We start from the raw sequence: 19,349 nt of genomic DNA, 5'->3' as shown, positions 1-19,349 counted from the left end.
ACATTAAGGTTTTGCATCCAAGAAAATGCATTGTACATGCATAAACTCAAATGCACAAAAGCATCAGGGTTTAAATGATTACAGGGGTCTACGTTACCAGAGGCAAAGAAAAATGAAAGTGTTTTTTTATGCTGAGCATATTTTATCCCTGAAACATCCATGAACATGAGACATGGAATTGAAAAATGTAAAAATGTGATTGGTTGTGACAAAGAATTACACCGTATTGTTAATTTAAAGCACAAGAAACACAATGTCCTTGTCGTACACACACAAAACTTTTCCTAGAATGTTTTCATTCTCTCTCATCTCCATTTTACAACTTTTACAGATAGCTGATGTCATATGAAATGTGACATTATTCTATTTTCTAATTTTTAATAACATCTCACAACCACCCCTTTTCTTATCTCCTATATAAAATAGAATACAATAATACATTTTAGTAAAATGGATATTTTAAGCACAGTGGCTGGCGTTCCTGTGTATCTGTTCCTGCATATGCAGAATTATTTTTTATTTAGGTGTCTCAACAAAAGAAATCCATAACAGTTGCAATGACCTTTATCTTCATATTGTTAATATGTTAACAGTGTGTTAAACAGTGTGTTAAAAAAATAACATAATATTGATTTTTTTGCAGATATATGAAATGATGCTAGTGCGACATGGGTTTATGTTAATTGGAAGTCCACTTGGGGGAAAAACATGTGCACTTAAGGTCCTTGCAGGAGCTCTGAAAGACTTGGAAACAAAAGGCCTAATGGATGAACATGGAGTGGACTATATATTTATTAATCCAAAAGCTATCACAATAGGACAGTTATACGGCAGCTTTGATCCAGTTTCTCATGAGTGGATTGATGGTAGGTCTTTATCATATTACTGCTATATAATATACAGGCTCCCCACTTTTGAAATATTATGTCTAGCAGCAGATGATTTTTTTCCTAAGTCAACATCCTTGATCCTATTTTGGGTACCAAAATAGTCCTATCACTGATGATGGAGGGCACTCCTTGATTTATCTCCCCTTTCTCACCATCCACCAGATGTTTGGAAAATGTCATTTATTTCAGTGGGTAACCAGGGCTGGATTCATGTTGTACAGAATATAGCTGCTTCAATAAAATTGCAAAATTAGGCTGTTTCATCTCTAAAGACCCCCCCCCCCCCACTCTACCCTCACCCAAAGACTTGAAAAAGTTAAGTTTACATTTTGGGGGCTGTAGAGGAGCTCTAGCCCTCTGGTATTGTGAAAAACATGGAATGCAAAGCCAAACAAGGACGTTTGTGTTGAAGTGGAAAACCACTTTTCCCTGTGTTTTTTTCAAAGGATCTTTATTAAACTTTTATTTTTTTTACTTGTACACAACCCATAGATACAACTTATTAAACAAAACTCTCGTCTCCAGTTATCTTATTAGTTAGACATTCCATTAACACGCAGTGAATACGTAAATATTTATAAACACTAATCTGCCTATAAATATATATACTCTCTCTCTCTCTCTCTCTCTATATATATATATATATATATATATATATATATATATATATATATATATTATCCTATACAACCCTTAGAACTTAACTATTTTATAAATATATAATAAAAATTTGGGTATGTCTCTGAGATGCAGAAAGAGATACTTATCCTACCTTAATAAGAATATTGGAACATGCTTTATCAGTAAGGGGGCCAATGTTCCTTTGCCAATATGTCGAGAATATTAATGAAAAAAGTCCATCTGTAAGTCATTTACTGGAATCATATGCCTCATCCCAAAATGCACAGAGAGAGAAAAATGGTGGTGTACTTAGAAATTGTGTGCGCAAGTAAATATATCAGATACAGAGTAGAAAAAAGTATAGTAAAGTACAAATTTATTGACTGCAAAATTATATATACCCAAAAAATGACATAAATGTTGCATAGAATAGCTTAAAACACAAAAAGATATTCATATGGAAGTTATAATAAGCACAGCTGAATTCTAGACCATATGATGATCTCACAGTTTGGAGGTCAAAACAGTGTCAATGGACACCAAAGATCCCAACATGTTTTGGAATAAATATACGTGGATATTTAATTCCTTCTTCACGGGATGGTTTAGAACAGGCTGTATTCTCTATTAAAACAATAACAAAGGATAAAAAAACAAAACAAAATATACAGTGAATATAGATAGTATATGGTCAGTGGAGACATGGCAGGCATGGAAATCTGTGAATACTCACATAATAATGAATATCTTGAGTAAACAATGCTACACAAATGGGTTAACAGATACGGCATCTCCAAGGCATTCCATCTCATAGATATTTAATCCGAAGAAAAGTGCAATAATTGTCATAAGCGAAGCATATAGGTAGCAATGGGAGGCACACGTGAACAGTGCAGCAGCAAAGTGAATGTACAAAATGTGGTGCATGAACTGCCAAAGTTTCAGAGGTAAGGCAAGATTCAATTAAACAGATCATGCCAAGTAAAACCTCACGTGAAAAAAATAGGCAGCAAATTATGCAGGTATTGAACAGGGAGGGAAGAAAGTATAAATAAATAAATCTTACTTGTAAAGAATAAGCAAAGCTCCTCTCCTCATTCCATGGTGCTGTGCTATAACAGAGTGTGCATCCTATATTTGCAGTACACTTTATATGAAAGCAAAGCACTGAAGGTACATGCCCAGTGCTGTGAATAACTTCCAATGTCTTCAGTGAATGGACTCCAGGTGACTGGAGGCCCCTATGAAGGGGTGTTCAAATTGTGCATAGGAAAAAAGTCAACCAGATGATCCCCTAGCACAAAAGGTGTCCGGTGTCAACATGCACAGTCCTATCACAAAGAAGTATAAATGTATATGTATCTATGTGTGTATATTTATTGCTCAGGCATAAAATGAAAATAAACTTTATTAGAGGTGTATAGATAGCATGGAATGAATGTATAAAATGTAGTGCATGAACTGCTAAAGTTTCAGAGGTAAACAAGATTCAAATAAATTGATCATATCAAGTAAAAGCACACATGAAGAATATGAGTAGCAAATCATACAGGTTTTAAACAGATGGATGAAAGTGTAAGTGGATAAATCTTACTTGTAAAGCAAAAGCAGAGCTTCTCTACTCATTCCATGATGCTGTGCTATCCCAGAATGTGTTTTAAAATACACTTTATATAGGAGCAAGGAACTGAAGGTACATGCCCAATGGCGTGAATAACATCCAGTGCCTGCAGTGAGTGGACTGGAGGCCCCATCAAGAGGTAAATCATTTCAGCACCTGTGTTCAAAGTGTGCATAAGAAAAACATCAACCAGATGATCCCCCGACACAAACGGCATCTAGTGTCACCACGCACCTGCGTTGCTATGACATCAGATGTCACGAGGCTGCCGACACACTAAAGTGGGCAATATGTTCTGGCAAGATGGAAAAAGAACCCATAATGCATGTGCCCTGAACAGTAGAGAAAGCAACAAATAGTGCACATACATTAAATCATGACAGTATACAGTTATGTCAATGATACAAAGTACAACACACCTTTAAAGATGAAATAGTATCAAATATAGAGCAGTAGAATACAAGAAGTGCAAAAACAGAGATGTGAAATGCATCAAAATGGAGAACAGGATACAACTGGAAAAATGTCAGCAGTTAGCAGGCAGGAAAAAGGAGAAAGAGCAAAAAGAAGAGGCTGTGGGACCCAACGTGGACCTGTATATAATAGGCTAAAGCTAAAGAATAGCCACATGGTGGGTTAGATATGGAACAAATTATCCAACAAAATACACAGTGTATTGTAAATCACATGTCTCTCTCAAAACCACCGGATGAGAAGCCCTCTAAAAAAGGTTTGAAGTTAAATGCTTCATTCAAACTCTGTAATCAGTCCAACACTAAAACAGATACCTTGGGGAAAAGGCCACTATGGACCTGTGCCACATGTCTCCTCAGTGGAAAATCAGGTTGCTGGTCTGCATAGCCACAATGTGGTGGTAAATTCTTTGCCATAGCTTTTTATCATTCAAGAAAGGTTTATTGGCAAATAAAGACAAATAGTACAAGGTTATGCAAAAGACACTGCGTAAACGAAACAATGCTTAACAAGATGTAAACTGTGTCGATAACATTCCATAGTCGGCTATTGGGGTATCATCTAATACATCAAGTCCCTCCATTGTAGGCCCAGCCGGACCCAGAAGGGCAAGTCATCATCCAACCCCGGATTCCTTCAGGAACCCTTCATTCTCAATGAACAGCTAAAAGACGTATCTAAAGAGGCTAGTAATTTATCGAAGAAACCAGGTATAGACATATACAAGGATAGAAATAGAGAGTATAGAGAAAAGGAAAGAGAAGAAAAGAAAAAAAAAATTTGCCTTGTTCCGGAAGCTCCAGTAAGTGAACATGAGCAATGTTAGTGCGTTATTAGAGTAGTAGAGAACTAATTGTCAGGACCCCTCCTCTCATCAGGCCGCCAGATCTCGGCCCATGTAGTCCCCGAAAGACTGGGAGTATTTAAAGGCAAACCACGGAGACCAGGTCTTATGATAACCATCCACTCGCTCATCAGATTGGGCTGCCGTGTCCTCCATCTCACAGATAAACGCAATTTTAAGCAGCCATTCTCTTATAGTAGGGGTGGTTTTGGATTTCCAGTATAGTGGGATTAGAGAGTTGGCTGCGTTTATCATGTGTCTGGTGAGCGACCTCTTGTATTTCTTAAAAGATGTGTTGGTGATGTGTAGCAAACAGCAAGCCGCATCTAGTCTTAGACTGGTCTCCGTGATCCGCCCAATCAGCTCCTTCACCCCTGACCAATACTGTTGTAGCCGGTCACATTGCCACCAAATATGGAGTAAAGTACCCTCCTCCTGTTCACACCGCCAACATCTATCCGATGAGTGTGGAAACCATTTGTGGATTCTCTCCGGGGTGGCATACCAATGAGTCAACAGTTTGTAGGACGTTTCCTGCATCCTCGTGCTCAATGAGCATTTGTGTGAGAAAATGCAGGCCCTATCCCACTGGTCGTCCGAAATCGGCGTACCTATGGCCCGAGCCCACTTCTCCCTAAGCCTGTGGTCCTCACGTGGACCCAATGATCGTAACCATGCATATGCAAGCGTAGTGGTTTTTTGGGTGGGTTCACCTTTCAGGCAAACTGACTCTAAGTCTGTCACTGTTCTCGTTAAGTGCGGTCTACGTGTGGTATCATTGCAGTAGCTCCTAAGTTGAAAGTATGTCCAGAGTGGTATTCGTGGCAAGTCATTGTCAACCTTGAGGTCTGAGAAGTCTTTCATCAGGTTACCATTGAAACAGTCCATCGCTAAGAGCGGTCTTTTCGGTCTCTGTGTTCTGAGTAATGGGTTCTGTAAACCCGGCGTGAAGTCCGGGTTATCTCGGATAGGGGTTAAGGGGCTCAGAGGGGTGGAGAAATCGGGTTGTTTAGCCAGCACATGAAAAATATTGAGAGTAGTGCCTATAGTGGGGTGGGATAGCATAGATCTGGGATACCTAGGCTGTGGGATCCAGGGAGAGAATTGGAGAGTAATCGTACTTGCTTCCTCTTCCAAAAACACCCAATCTTTAACCTGGGCGTGACAATGCCAATCTATGATACGCGCAATATGCGCAGCATAATAATAAAGTTTGTAATCAGGTAAACCCAAGCCACCCCTTTCTTTGGGTTTGGTCAGAAGAGACTTTCTCAATCTGGGGGGTTTGCGCGACCAGATAAAACTAGTTTGAAGGGAGTGCAACGATTTGAAAAAGCTCATGGGAATCTTGATGGGCAGTGTACGGATCAAGTAAAGTACCTTTGGCAGTATAGCCATCTTACAAATGGCCGCCCTGCCAAACCATGAGAAGTAGCCCGATCCCCACCTCTGGAGGTCTTGCTCGACGCTTTTAAGTAGGGGGGGGAAATTCTGTGCATATGTCAGTGAAAGTCTGGGGGTCAACCAAATTCCCAAGTATTTAATAGCTGAGGCTGCCCATTTAAAGGGGGTACCGGCTCTGGCCACCGACAGTCGGGCCTCGGGAAGAGACACATTCATGGCCATCGATTTAGAGTAGTTTATTTTGAAGTTGGATACATATCCAAATCTTGCAAAATCGTTCAAAAGAGAGGGAATAGAAGTGTGCGGTTCTGTTAAAAAGAACAATAAGTCATCGGCGTAAGCCGCGATTTTAAAAATTCGCTCTTTGAGTTGAAATCCCCTGATCGATGGGTTCATGATGGTGTGTCTTATGAATGGCTCCAGAGCAATAATGAAAAGCAGGGGCGACAATGGACACCCCTGCCTTGTACCATTCTTGATAAGCACTGTCTCCGATAATGAACCATTCACTTTAAGCCTAGCTGAAGGGTTCCAGTACAGTGCCGAGATCCAGGCCATCATGCCGGGGCCCAAGCCAGCACGCCTACACGCCTCAAACATATAATCCCAAGCTACTCGATCGAAGGCCTTCTCCGCGTCGGTCGACAAGAGAAAGCCCTCGATCTTTCGCTGGTGCGCCAAATGTATCAAGTTTAGGGACTTCGTCACATTGTCCTTAGCCTCTCTGCCCGGCATGAAGCCTGCCTGTTCGGGTCCAATCAGTTCGTGAAGTAGGGGTTTCAGTCTGTTAGCCAAGATCTTTGCTACCAGCTTCACGTCCGTATTTAGTAGGGATATGGGCCTGTAACTGGAGCAGTTAAGAGGATCCTTCCCCTCCTTGGGAAGAACAGTAATAAAGGCGGACAGGAAATCGTTTGAGTTCGGTCTCTGGGTTGTCAAAGAGTTCATTGCATCTCTAAAAGGGTTGAGTAGAATCTCTGTGAATGTCTTATAATAAATGGCGCTAAACCCATCTGGCCCCGGACTCTTTCCCGTCTTTAACTCTCTTATGGCTGTCTTAATTTCGGAGTCGTCGAAGGGTCTGTCCAACTGGACGCTGTCTTCTTCGTCGAGTCTGGGGAGATTCGCTGCATCTAAGTAATTCCGAATAGCTTGGGCCCTATCTGCCCCCAAATCTGGCGGTCTCTGCTGGTTTGGGAGGTTGTATAGGGTTGTATAATATTTTTGAAAGTGTTGGGCAATCTTCTCAGTTTCTATGTCTATCTTCCCGTCACCATCAGTAATACCTCTGATGTGATTGTGCGCTATTCGAGTGTTTAGGGCCCTCGCCAGAACTTTACCCGTTTTGTCCCCGTGTTCGTAGTAGACTTTCTTTCTAAAGAATAAGAACCTTCTGGTGGTGTTGTCTAGAAGCTGTTTAAGAGCTTTCCGTGTCTCAAGTAATGACTCTGCTGAGTTTACTGTAAGGGAGCGTTTATGTAACGATTCAAGGGATCAAATTTTTGCGGTCAAGTCATTAATCATTTTGTCTCTCTCCCGTTTTTTACGAGTTCCCATACGTATCAGCTCGCCCCTAATATGACATTTGTGAGCCTCCCAGATCACTAAGGGGTTCATCCCCGGTGTAATGTTTAGCTTGAAAAATTCAGTTAAGGAGGAAACCAAGTCCGGTAGTAGCGTGGGGTCTGTTAGTAGTGACGAATTCAGTCTCCACGTAGCGTGTCTGGCTGGGGTGTTTGTCCAGTCTAGGGACACAGATATTGGAGCGTGGTCAGAGATGGATTGTATCCCAACGTGGGCAGTGCTCAGCTGCGACAAATCTCTCTGAGAAACGAAGATATAGTCTGTTCGTGAGTGACAGTTATGTGGAATGGAAAAGAAGGAATAGTCCCTGCCTTCCGGATTCAGGTGACGCCATGTGTCTACCAGACTCAGGGAATGCAGGAGCTTTTTAATGCTCTTAAGAGCCCTGTAAGGGATGGCGGTTTTGCCATTAGAAGTATCCTCAGTCGGTATAAGGGGTACGTTAAAATCTCCACCCAGAATCAGTCTACCTGAACCGAAGCACTTCAGTTCATCAATCATTCTTCGGCAAAAAGTGAGTTGCGCCGAATTGGGGAAGTACACGTTTGCCAGAGTCCCTCTGCAGGTCCCCTTAAGGAAGAGGAACCTCCCCTCTGGGTCGACCAGCGTATCCGTGACCTCAAAGTCAGCATCCCTACTCACCAGTATCGAGACCCCTTTTGATTTGGTCCCGGGACTGGTGGCATGGTATGCGTCCACGAAGTAGGAGTCAGTCAGTTTTGGCGTGTGTCCGGTCTTGAAGTGGGTCTCCTGTAATAATACAAAATTGGGCCTACCTTTTTTAAGTTCTCTTAGTAAAGTGGTTCTTTTTGCGGGGATGTTAAGCCCTTTGACATTGTGGGAGATTACCGTTGGGTTACGTCCCAAATCAGAATATGCCATGGTTCAGGCTCAGGGAGGCGCAGGATCCGACACCTGCAGGAACAATCTCAACAAGATAGCAGAAAGTTATGGATTAGTCAATAATCAAGAGCATACAGTATATTTGTACTATCGTGTGTATCGTGGTAAGGCAGAGTAGAGAGAAAGAAAGCGGAAAAAGGTAGGAAAAATGAAAGGAGATGAAGACGGAGTTGTAGGTTACACCCCCTTAAGATTAAGTAACCGTCCCAAGGGGGTCAAGATTAGTGCGTAGGACAGGCCCCTAAGTAACCCGTCTGGAGCACTATTGTGGGGTTCGGGAAGGCCCACCCCGGAGATAGCAACCCTCACCGTGCAGATCACCATCGGTGAACGAACCCGGCGTCTGCACCGAGAAGGTATGTATCTAAAGTCACTGTACCGTCGTCTATTACAGCGGTAAATCAACAATAAGTGCATGGAGCCGTCGTGTGCGGCTCCACTAGGCCTATGGTAGGTGCTAAATGGTCTGTCACAGCAGCAAACAAATCATGTGAACTGGTATCTGAATAATAAAATGAAAAAGCAGTACACAAAAAACCAAAACAGAAATAAAAAAACAGAAATAGAACAAGCAAACCTAGCAAATGGTAATAAATGATAAGTTCGGGCACTTTCAACCATCCAGTGTATCACACCCGCCCTCCACCCGCTTGAGAACGAGCTGATGTAGCCGTTACTGCCCCAGGCAAGCAATCCCGCCCATTGGTCACGGTTCCTCAAACACCATCACCCCGCTAGAGCTACATTACTCATAAAGTCAGCCGTTGTCCCTTAGCCTAAATACCCCACAATTGCAAATGTTGAGTACTGGTGTGGTATTTCCTAAGAAACACCTAAGAATCAGGGTTAAATCGAACGGATCATGGTATCAGAGGGAGTCGTTCCTGCGAAACGTAAACAGTTGTGTAGAAATGCTCAGCAGTTGGTGATGGCGGGACATGGAATCCCCAAAGACTGGATGGTAACCAGGTGGGCAAAGAGCGGTGTAGATGTACCCGGGAAGATGGTAGGTATGAGAGCCTCATAAATCTTAAATCTTATGCTTCCATTAGGTTTCTGGAGGAGTGTGGGCGACTTCGGGGAGTTCCCCTCGGCGAGAAGTCTCCTCGTCCCTGTCTCTGTCGTTTGGTGAGGTGCTTTTCGGGCGATGCGAACGGTGAGAAAGGTGGACTTCTGTCCTTAGCTGGCATGGAGAACTCCTGGTACCAGTCGGGCAGAACGATCGGATCAAGCTGGAGAGCTGCGCAAAAGTCCGGGAGTTCTGCAGGCGTTCGTAGGATATGTTGCCTACCTCCATGTGTAACCAGTAAGGCGAAGGGAAAGCGCCAAGAGTATTGCAACTCTTTCTCCCGTAGCTTATCAAGCAGAGGACGTAAAGCCCTTCGGTTTTTCAGAGTTATTTGGGACAGGTCTTGGAAAAGTTTTATATTCTCCCCGTTAAACACTATTTGGTCGTTCCTGCGAGCCTTGGCCATTACATCTTCTTTAAGTGTGAAGCTCTGCAAACAACAGATGATATCGCGTGGGGGTAGGGTATCAGGTCCCCTCGCTCTGAGTGCCCTGTGCGCTCTAACGAAGTCAATGGCAGAGTCCTTCGAACATTCGAGTAGAGTATTGAATACCCTCTGTAGGACTGAGGTGATTTGGTCGGGCGCGACGGACTCCGGTATACCGCGTACCCTAATATTGTTACGCCTCTCCCTGTTATCCAGGTCCTCTAAATGTCTGTTCATCTCTATGAAATGCAGGGAGTGAGCTGTGACAACCTCGTCAAGCCTGTGTATTGACCTGTCTCTCATCTTCCCCGCCGTCTCTGCAGCCGCCATTTTTTCCTGCATGACCAGGAAGCTGGTCTTTAAGTCTGTGATCGCTGCGGAGAATGAGGCCTTGATGTCGGCTGCAAAACCGGACATATCCTCGTAGGTAAGTGGGTGCATGGAACGGGAGCTGTGCCTACCGTTGTCCTCGGTGGCTGATTGCGAGTCCTCGCTGTATTCCTCGTCCGCATGGACCGGTGCCATCTTGTCCTCCTCCGGGGCCTGTAATGCTGAGGCCTGGTTCTTGAAGATGTCGGAGATATCCCGGCCGGGATTAACTGCCACCGAGCGGCGGGGACGGGTCTGGTGCTGGTGCTTAGTCTGCTTGTTCATGATTGCGCCGTTTGCTGCTGTAGTCAGACGGGCTGGGGCCGCTTTCCGACGGAGCTCTCCTTCTAGGCTGCCATCTCCGTTGCGCGCCAAGCCACGCCCCCTGCCATAGCTTTTTAATCATTTTTCTATGCAGTAACAACCGCAGCTACATTGCAAGAGATATACCACTCACATTGTTTGGCAGTTGGTAAAATGTTTGGGATTGAATCTCCACCACTGGGTAATTGTATATTCTTGCATGTGTCCATATAATGACAATATGCACAGGAACCACCTGGAAAAGTGCCAAAAAGTTTGCATGGGTCACCTCGTGTGTGACCTCTAAATTCGCTTTGGACCAAGATATCTCCCATAGATGTAGCTCGTCTGTATGTAACTAGGGGAGATACTAGGTCGTAGAGACTTATACTGATATCTGAGGTTAGCGAATACCAATATTTATTAAAAATATGTTTAACAATTACAAGCCTGTTTTTAAACTCTTTCATATAAGTGCATACGTTCATTATTTGTGAATTAAAGTTATTGGTTTTACACTATCTGGAGCCTATGTTTTTCCCTATATGACACTACGTTGAGCTGGGAGTGATATATGGAGTGACAGCTATAGTCCCACTGTGTGGAAGATCTGGGATCGCTTAAGGGGAACAGCTACCTGGATATCCATTTAATTATATTCTGCTTGTGGTGACCTTCTGTAACGGGGGGTCGCTTGGAGCTGGTAAGGAGCCAATTCATTTGTCTGGTGACGGGAAAGAGCACATCACACTTCTGGAGAGGAAATTTAATTTGTGTGCTTCAAATCCAGTTATTCACATGAAGATTTTCTCACTGGTGTTTGATTAATCATATGGACACTTTGCATTAATAATTTGTCACACAATTATAAGGATGTTATATAGAGTTGATTTCAGCATCATTTTATTTTGTTTCTCATCTCATGCACTTTTCAATTTTTTGGGGTGTGTTTAATTTCAGGGGTATATTTTTGTTTTTGGGCTGTTTTTTATTTCTTATCTTTTATATGTTTTTTATTTACCACATTAATGACACGTAATTGTGTTTCACTTTATACTAATTTTACACCAACTTGTGGTCTTCTGTTTAAATTTAATAAGCTGTGGGTTAATATTTAGCTCTACATACTTGGAGATATCATGATGTATAGTAATCCCCAAATACACAAGTGTTTCTACCACCTTTATCTGAGAAGCAATTGGCAGCATGGGAACCCTGAGAGGTTCAATCAGAAGTAGGGTAGACTTATTCCAGTTTATGTTAAAACCTAAATACAGTCCATAAGCATTGATCGGAGACATGAAATATTCTATAGAAGTAGTAGTATCACACAAAAATACTAAAACGTCATCTGCGTACAATGCCAAATTTTCCTCCATCTTGCCTCTCTGGAATCCCACTCTGAGGATCCCCCATATAGCTGCCGCCAAAGGCTCTAACGCTAAGGCAAATAAAAGAGGAGAAAGTGGACATTCCTGCCTTGTACCTCTACTCAACATAAGTGGTGCAGATAAAGTATTCTTTATTCTAAGACGGGCTGTTGATGTTTGATATAACAGCTTAATTCATGTAATAATTTCTTGCCCTAATTTAAACTTTTCCAGAATGCACCAAAGGTACCCCATTCCATACTATCAAATGCCTCAATGGCATCTAAAGACAGAATATCTCTATTACCAACATTAAATGATGGGATCTGGAGATTAAGATATAATCTACGGATGTTAATAGCAGTAGACCGAATGAGAATAAATCCTTGGTCTGGATGCACAAGTTTTACTACAATTTTAGATAGGCGAGTTGCCAACACCGTAGCCAGTATTTTAAGATCCATCAGTAACAGGAATATTGGTCTATAAGAATCTGTCGCCATCAGATCCTTCACTAACACCACAATAATTGCTTCATATATAGATTGAGGGAGTCAGACCTGTCTTTTAGCACCTATTTGTGTGGCAAGTACCTGCAGTTGGAGTATATCACCAAAAGTTTTATAGATCTCGATGGGCAATCTGTCCTTCCCCCAAGCCTTTGCATTGGGGAAAGTTGTGACTGCTGTCTTGTAATTCTTCTAAAATAATGGGTGCATTCAAAACCTTCCTATCTGCTTCCTCCAGTTCAGGCAAGGTAACCTCATTCAAAAAATTATGAGGATCCTGTTCACTATATGAAACTTTAGAGGCATAAAGATTTTCATAAAACAGTCTAAATCTCTGTGTCATCTGTGGATAATTGCAAAGCAGGTATGTGGGCAGACTGTGTCTGTGATCTAGCAAAATTTCCAGTTTTTTCACCTTCCTCAAATATATGAAAGGCAAAAAACACTTTTTTCCCCCACACAATGTATAGATTCTGACTTTTCCCTGTTTACAGAATACTTGGCAGCCTATGTATATATATATATATACTGTATTTATTATATAGATTTTTTTCCCTAATGTAAAATGCTTTGTTTTACACTTTGTAGTTTATAATTTCAAATAAACAAATAGTTTGCATTGTAACTTTTTAGCCAGTACAGACCACTGTAAAGTAATCTCTTACTTTCTGATGGGCTGGACAGATTCTGCTCTGCCTTCACCTTGAGACCACTACCTGACATTTCTGTTCCTATAGTAAGGTTACCATTTGTCCCCATTTGACCAGTGTGAACGGTCTGTCCCTGGGAAACTGGCATCCCTGGGATCCCAGCACCGTAGCATTAAATTTACAGTGTGCAGATGCCAATTCATCAGTTGTACTGTGCACACAATTGAAAATTGGTCCACTGGATAATTTTTTGAATTTTTGCAGATAACTTGTGGCTCTAGTTTTTATTGACACTTGAGTAGTGTGACAGTGTGACTGCTGAACTGGCACCTGCTCACTGCTAGGTTTGCTATATGCTGCTAGCTAGATGCCCATGAGATGATGTCCGGGATTCCCACAATATGTCTACCTACATGGGAAAGAAAAGGAGGAGGCTAATAAGCTGATGCCAGACTTCCATGTGGGTGAAACTAGGGGCAACCAGTAAGCCACAAAGCCAAAGGACAATAAATAATATATTTTGAATATACTGCCTACACCAACCTGTGCATTTTTGCTCCTGGCTTGAGTCCTGCATTCTCGGTTTTACTTGTTTCTGCTCTTTGGGCATTACTTATTTCTGACCTCTGCTTTTGGAGTGCTACTTATGTCTCAGCTCTGCTTTCTGTGCATTACTTCTGTCCTGCACTCTCTGTGTATTGCTTACTTCTGATCTCTGGTCTCCATGCACTTCTTACACCTGACCTCTGCTCTCTATACCTTACTTTCTCCTGAGCTCTGGTGTCCATGCATTACATACATTTGACAGCTGAAATCTTTGCATTACTTTCGTCAGACCTCGGCTCTTCATGCTCTGCTCTGCCCTTGTTGTGCTACTCTCCTGTCTTCTGCTCTCTGTGCACTGCCTACTCCTGACTTATGGTCACACACATCTGACCTCTGCTCCCCATGTGTTAAGTTCTCCTGACCTCTTAACCTCTTGATTTCCATACATTACATACTTCTGAACTCTATTCTCTACACATTACTTTCTCCTGAGCTTTGCTTCATACATTACTTATGTTTGCTTTCTGCGCATTACTTAACCATGACCTCTACTCTCTGTGTGTTACTTAAGTTTGACTGCTGCAATCTGGAAATTACTTACGTTGGACATCTGCTCTTAGTGTGACTTATCACTGACCCCTGCACTCTGTGCATTACTTACCACTAACCTCTGGGATCTGGCATTTCTTACTCCTGACTTCTGCATTCCATGCGTTACTTGCTTAGGAGGTCTGGTCTTCATGTGTCATTTATCTCTGACCACTGCAATCTATGCATTTCTTATGTATGAATAACCTCTGCTCTCTATGCAATACTTCTAACCTCTACACACTGTGCTTTACTTACTCTTGACTTCTACAATATGTGCATTACATAGTTAGTCTGGTTGAAAAAAGACCATCTAGTTCAACCTATAAAACAAATAAACAAAAACTTTATTTGTTAACAAATAAAGATAAAATATTTTGTGCTTAGTGCAACAATATGTGTACAGAGCTGCACCTATCAAACATCACAATACAGGATGTTAGATCTAGTTACTTATATAATAGGTGCACATCAACCCATATAAAGTCCAAAGAAACAGATTATGTGAAAAGACTTTTAGATTTTGTAATGTGATACTTTTCAGCACATCGAAATAATCAGCCATTCACCCATCCTGTGTAGGTATCTTGAAAAACTGACCAAATACTTTGTGCCCTCCACCACAGACAATAATGGTCTCTTACCAAATGAACCGGATCCTCGTACCAGAGATCAAACATGCATGTTCATCAATGACAACCCAGACATCCATCCATGATGAAAGGACTCTGCCAGTCTCAGACTCCAAGATTGGACCAGATAGCATCCATACTCAGAGGGGAACAGAGACCACACATAGTGTAAAACTGCCAAATAATTTACTATAAAAAAAAGACATATACAGTACTTACAGAGGTAAAAGCAGATACAGCATGTAGCAACAATCAGTAGTGCCTCACCAAGGTCTACCCGTGGGCCTTGTAATGTCGCAGGTTAAGACCTTTGCTATCAAACAGCATCATTACGGGAACAAGAGCACAACAAGTGATGTCTATTACAGTTTATATAGACTCCACTACTGCTACTGTAAGGCTGACTCCATTAGCATAACTAGACCTACCCCAAAATTCCTTAGGAGCCAGTGAGAGCAGGAAGCTGTCATATATAGAAGCCGTAGAAATACTGCCTTATATATAATGGATAGCTTCCACCAAACAAGGGACCAAACATCCAAAGTTTGGTCTGAACTCTTGGCTCATCTCTACTCCTGATCTTCTGATCCATGGGTGACCTACTCCTGTCCTCTGCACTCTGTGAATTACATACACTTGACCCTTGCACTCTGCAAGTTTCTTACTCCTGAGCTTTGCAACCTGTAGGATACTTATTCCTTACCTCTGAAATCTGAGCATTACTTGTGACTCCCACACTCTGTGGATTATGTATTCATGGCCCCTGCACTCTGCGCATTATGAATTCATGGCCCATAACAGTATAGGCTCAGGTTTTATTTCACCATACCATTTTTATCCCATTCCCACTGTTACTACAATTTGGCCACATTCAATATTCACAGCGGCTACACACAATTCAGCATTCCTATACTCATAATGGTGTCCAGGTCATCCAGGTCATTGTCTTTATACCTTTATTCAATGCCTGCACAGCAAGGCATGGTTTGGAATACAAAGAAGCTGCTGCATTTCCCTAAAATACCCTAATTGCAACAAATGAAATGTCAATGAAATGTCTTTTTTCATCTTGCATTAATTTTGATGGAAGCAGAACTATTTGGTGGTAAATTAGGTGTGCGCAAAACATTCCAAAAGCATTACTTTCCAGAGCTTTAATAGATAGTACTATCAGTGTGTTCTAATTATTTCCATTACTTGGCTGCTACTAACAGAGTTTAAGGAGATGCATAATAGGAAATTAGTTTCATTTTGTAATAGATGCTTGAATACTTTTGAATGTAACAACTGTAATATATTTTTAAAAAGCATAAAATTAGGGCACCAGTATCCATAATTCTTGGACATAACACAAACAATCCAAGTTAAAATGTGATAGGTTGATCATTGTTTTCGTTCAATAATATTTTACTTTAAAGATTAATGCCAGGTTGTCTATACAGGATAATATAATGAAAATATTTCTTAAATGTATTATGAGATTACAGCTAAAGTAATATCTATATACGAAGTTTGTATACATGACAATCTCAGTAGGCAGGAAGATATTGCTGACCCTAAAATCAAAGGTTACCCAGCTGTATTGCCTACCTATATGGCTTCAATACTTCCTGAGTGTTTGACCCAGAAGAAGCATGCAAATGAAGAAAGTCAAGAGGCCGCTCTGCATAAGGCCTCCTTAACATGGGCAGGTACCTGCATTTAATGGAAGACTCTAAAGATTGCATTCATAAGAGTTCAGAAGATTCCTGCTGCTGAAATAACAGGTGTATTTGAATAATAGTGGCCGTCACTGTACAAAGCAATAACAAGCTGACAGTGGCTGTCGCTGCTTGCATATTTTCACACACCATGCAGTTACCTGCACTTACAGGTGAATATCCAAGCATCAGATACATCCAGGCTTGGACATTTGTCCCTAACTTTAGGTTACTGCTTGGCTTGTGGTTACATGAAAACAGCAATGGGTGCTGTAAATACTTTGCGCAGGCTAAAAGGTCATCATTATTCACATGCACTCGACTGATTCTTGCCACTGGAATCAGGTGTATTCAGATAAACATGAATGTAAAGGAAGCTAAATTGTTCCAACTTTTCAAAGCCAGAGAGTCAGGGCTAGTTTTACTGTAGTTTCATTTGAGTTATGAGCAAGAATCAAATTGGGACCTTTTTGGCTTTAAAGCGGTAGTACACCCGCTATTTTTTTATTTATTTTTTAACACCTGCAAAGCAAAAGGCATAATGAGCTAGTATGCACCGCATACTAGCTCATTATGAAATACTTACCTTAGAACGAGGCCCCGGCATCTGGCACGATCCACGCCGAGGGAGCTGACATGCTCCCTCGGCGTTTCTTCCGGGTATCGCGGCTCCGGCGCTGTGAGTGGCCGGAGCCGCGATATCGTCACTTCCGCGCATGCGCGCGGGAGATTTCTTTCCGGCCGCCGGCCACTGCTGGATTTTCAGGCCGAGAATCCCCTCGTGCGCATGCGCCGCTGCAGTCAGCGGCGCATACCGAGGGGAATATCTCCTAAACCGTACAGGTTTAGGAGATATTTTTTTTACCTACAGGTAAGCCTTATTATAGGCTTTCCTGTAGGTAAAAGTTACAAAAAAGGGTATACAACCACTTTAATACTGCAGCTCCCTTGACATGACACACTTCATAGGCTACAGAATACTCTGCTCTTGCTCTTTCTCCATTTCTGATTTAAATCACAGAACAATAAAACCGACTTTTGCAAGAGTTCATTGATTTCAAATGATAGTAACATTCGGAATAGTAAACAAAGGTAAAGAGAGAGTGAACAATGATCAGATTTAAACAGAAGTGGCAGTCCATTGTTGAAGGGATAGAAAATACAGTAAAGCAGGAATAATCAAAAACTGCATTATGTCTTCTATTCATTTAAAAAACAAATCAATATGGTGAATGTAGAGTGTATCCAGAATGTGATAAAATTATTGAAGGAACACAAAGTAAGTGGAGTGTTTACTGAAAGTGTAACTAGATGGACTTGTGTCTTTTATCAAACTAATTACATAACTAAAACTGATTATCACCCTCTTCTTTGTATATATGCCCTGCTTATTATGCATAGTGTGGAGAAGATGGTGGAAATTAATAAAGAAGGGGTTCCCAAAGTTTGTAAGCAAAGAGCCAGTTCATGCTCTCCCACAGGCCAGACTGTGGTAAGTGGGAGTAAAAAAATGCCTCTACACCGGTGGTCAGTCAAATTTTAAAATGCCCCCATGTTGGTGGTCAGTGGGAGTAAAAAATTCGTTAGAGGTCAAAGGCTAGAGTCCATTCCCACTAAGGGGAATAAACTGGCTACCAAGGAGCTAATTATGGCAACTAGGCAGTGATGTTGGCCCCAGAGGAGAAACAGAAAGGAGTCTAGGAGTAGATGAACCCAACCCTTTTTACCACTCACAGCCCTTGTCCTCTTCCATAGCCCAGCAACCAGTTGGGTTCCACGGTCCTGGATTCCCTTCTTTCTCCACTGCAATCCAAATAACAAGCAACACACTGTCAGAGACCATGAAAGCAGACTGAGACAGAAGTACAGTTAAATCACACTAGTTTAATAATAAAAGTAAAAAGAAAAACGTAGTCAAAACATAGCCAAAGTTCAGTAACTGGAATGGATAGTCAGCCAAGCCAGAAGTCAGGGATCAAAGTAGTGGAAAAGCAAGCAGGATCCAAAGCTAGAAGGGATGTCAGCAAAGCCAATCTTTAAACAGGAACCCCCGGAGATGTTTCTTATGATCACTAAGGCAGAGCTCCTCTGGACTGGACAGCTTAAGTAGGGAGGACTGATTAGCAGGATATCAACAACAGCTGAGTAACTGTGGAGAGAGATGGGAGCTGGCAATTAGCTGACAGCTGAGCGGCCAGCTCAGAGAAGTAAGAGCTGAGCCGAGCCCTGACACACACCAAAGACATTCAATTCCAGACAAGGTTTATTGCAGTGACAACACACCACTCATGTCTACCCAAAACCACACCCCCAGCACGTTTCATCCACAGCAGGGCTTAATTATGTACACTAGGCTGTTATTGGCAGGAGAAGAGAATAGAATCCTTGCTCCAGCAGCTATCGCGGCCCTTGCTATGCCTGACAGGAGTACACTGTTGTCACTCCTGTTAGTAAGGCAGCTGGAAAACTCCCCCTCTCTCTGCCCCCTCTCACATAACACTCTGCCCTTCTCTTCCTCCTCACTTTTGCCCCTGCCTCTGTCAGAATGGTGCCCTTGTGTTTAGTGGTTACTGTTACTGCTGTTAAATACTTATATTGCACATTGTTGTCATTACATGAACTTTTGTACATTGTTTATTTCTATGTATAAACTCTGCTGTATTTGCATGTAACAATCTGTCCCTTTAAGGGATTATTCAAGGTTTGCTTCCATTACCCTGCACACCCAGAGATGCTATGCGACTCTGGACCTTGTTTTTAATATGCCACCATTGGGCTGTTGGGATCGATACCAGACCTCTGGTCCCTTTTGCATCCCTCTCCTCTCTGAGGTCATTGGTGCCTG

General features: G+C 42.0%; 1 protein-coding gene across 1 annotated transcript in view; it reads left to right on the top strand.

Moving 5' to 3' along the window:
* The window catches only part of LOC143962680 (dynein axonemal heavy chain 3-like), a 2,426,925-nt gene that overhangs the window by 1,052,278 nt on the left and 1,355,298 nt on the right, over positions 1 to 19,349 (top strand). Inside the window, exon 34 of the mRNA XM_077472045.1 lies at positions 644 to 866. Coding sequence (XP_077328171.1) covers positions 644 to 866 — 223 coding nt within the window. The remainder of the gene's footprint in view (positions 1 to 643; positions 867 to 19,349) is intronic.

The sequence above is a fragment of the Lithobates pipiens genome, unplaced genomic scaffold (assembly GCF_037356315.1).
Source record: "Lithobates pipiens isolate NorthernLeopardFrog02 unplaced genomic scaffold, aLitPip1_a1.2 Scaffold_8, whole genome shotgun sequence".
Taxonomy (NCBI): Eukaryota; Metazoa; Chordata; class Amphibia; order Anura; family Ranidae; genus Lithobates; species Lithobates pipiens.
Note: the sequence above shows the minus strand (reverse complement) of the source record. Positions and strands in the feature narration are given on the sequence as shown.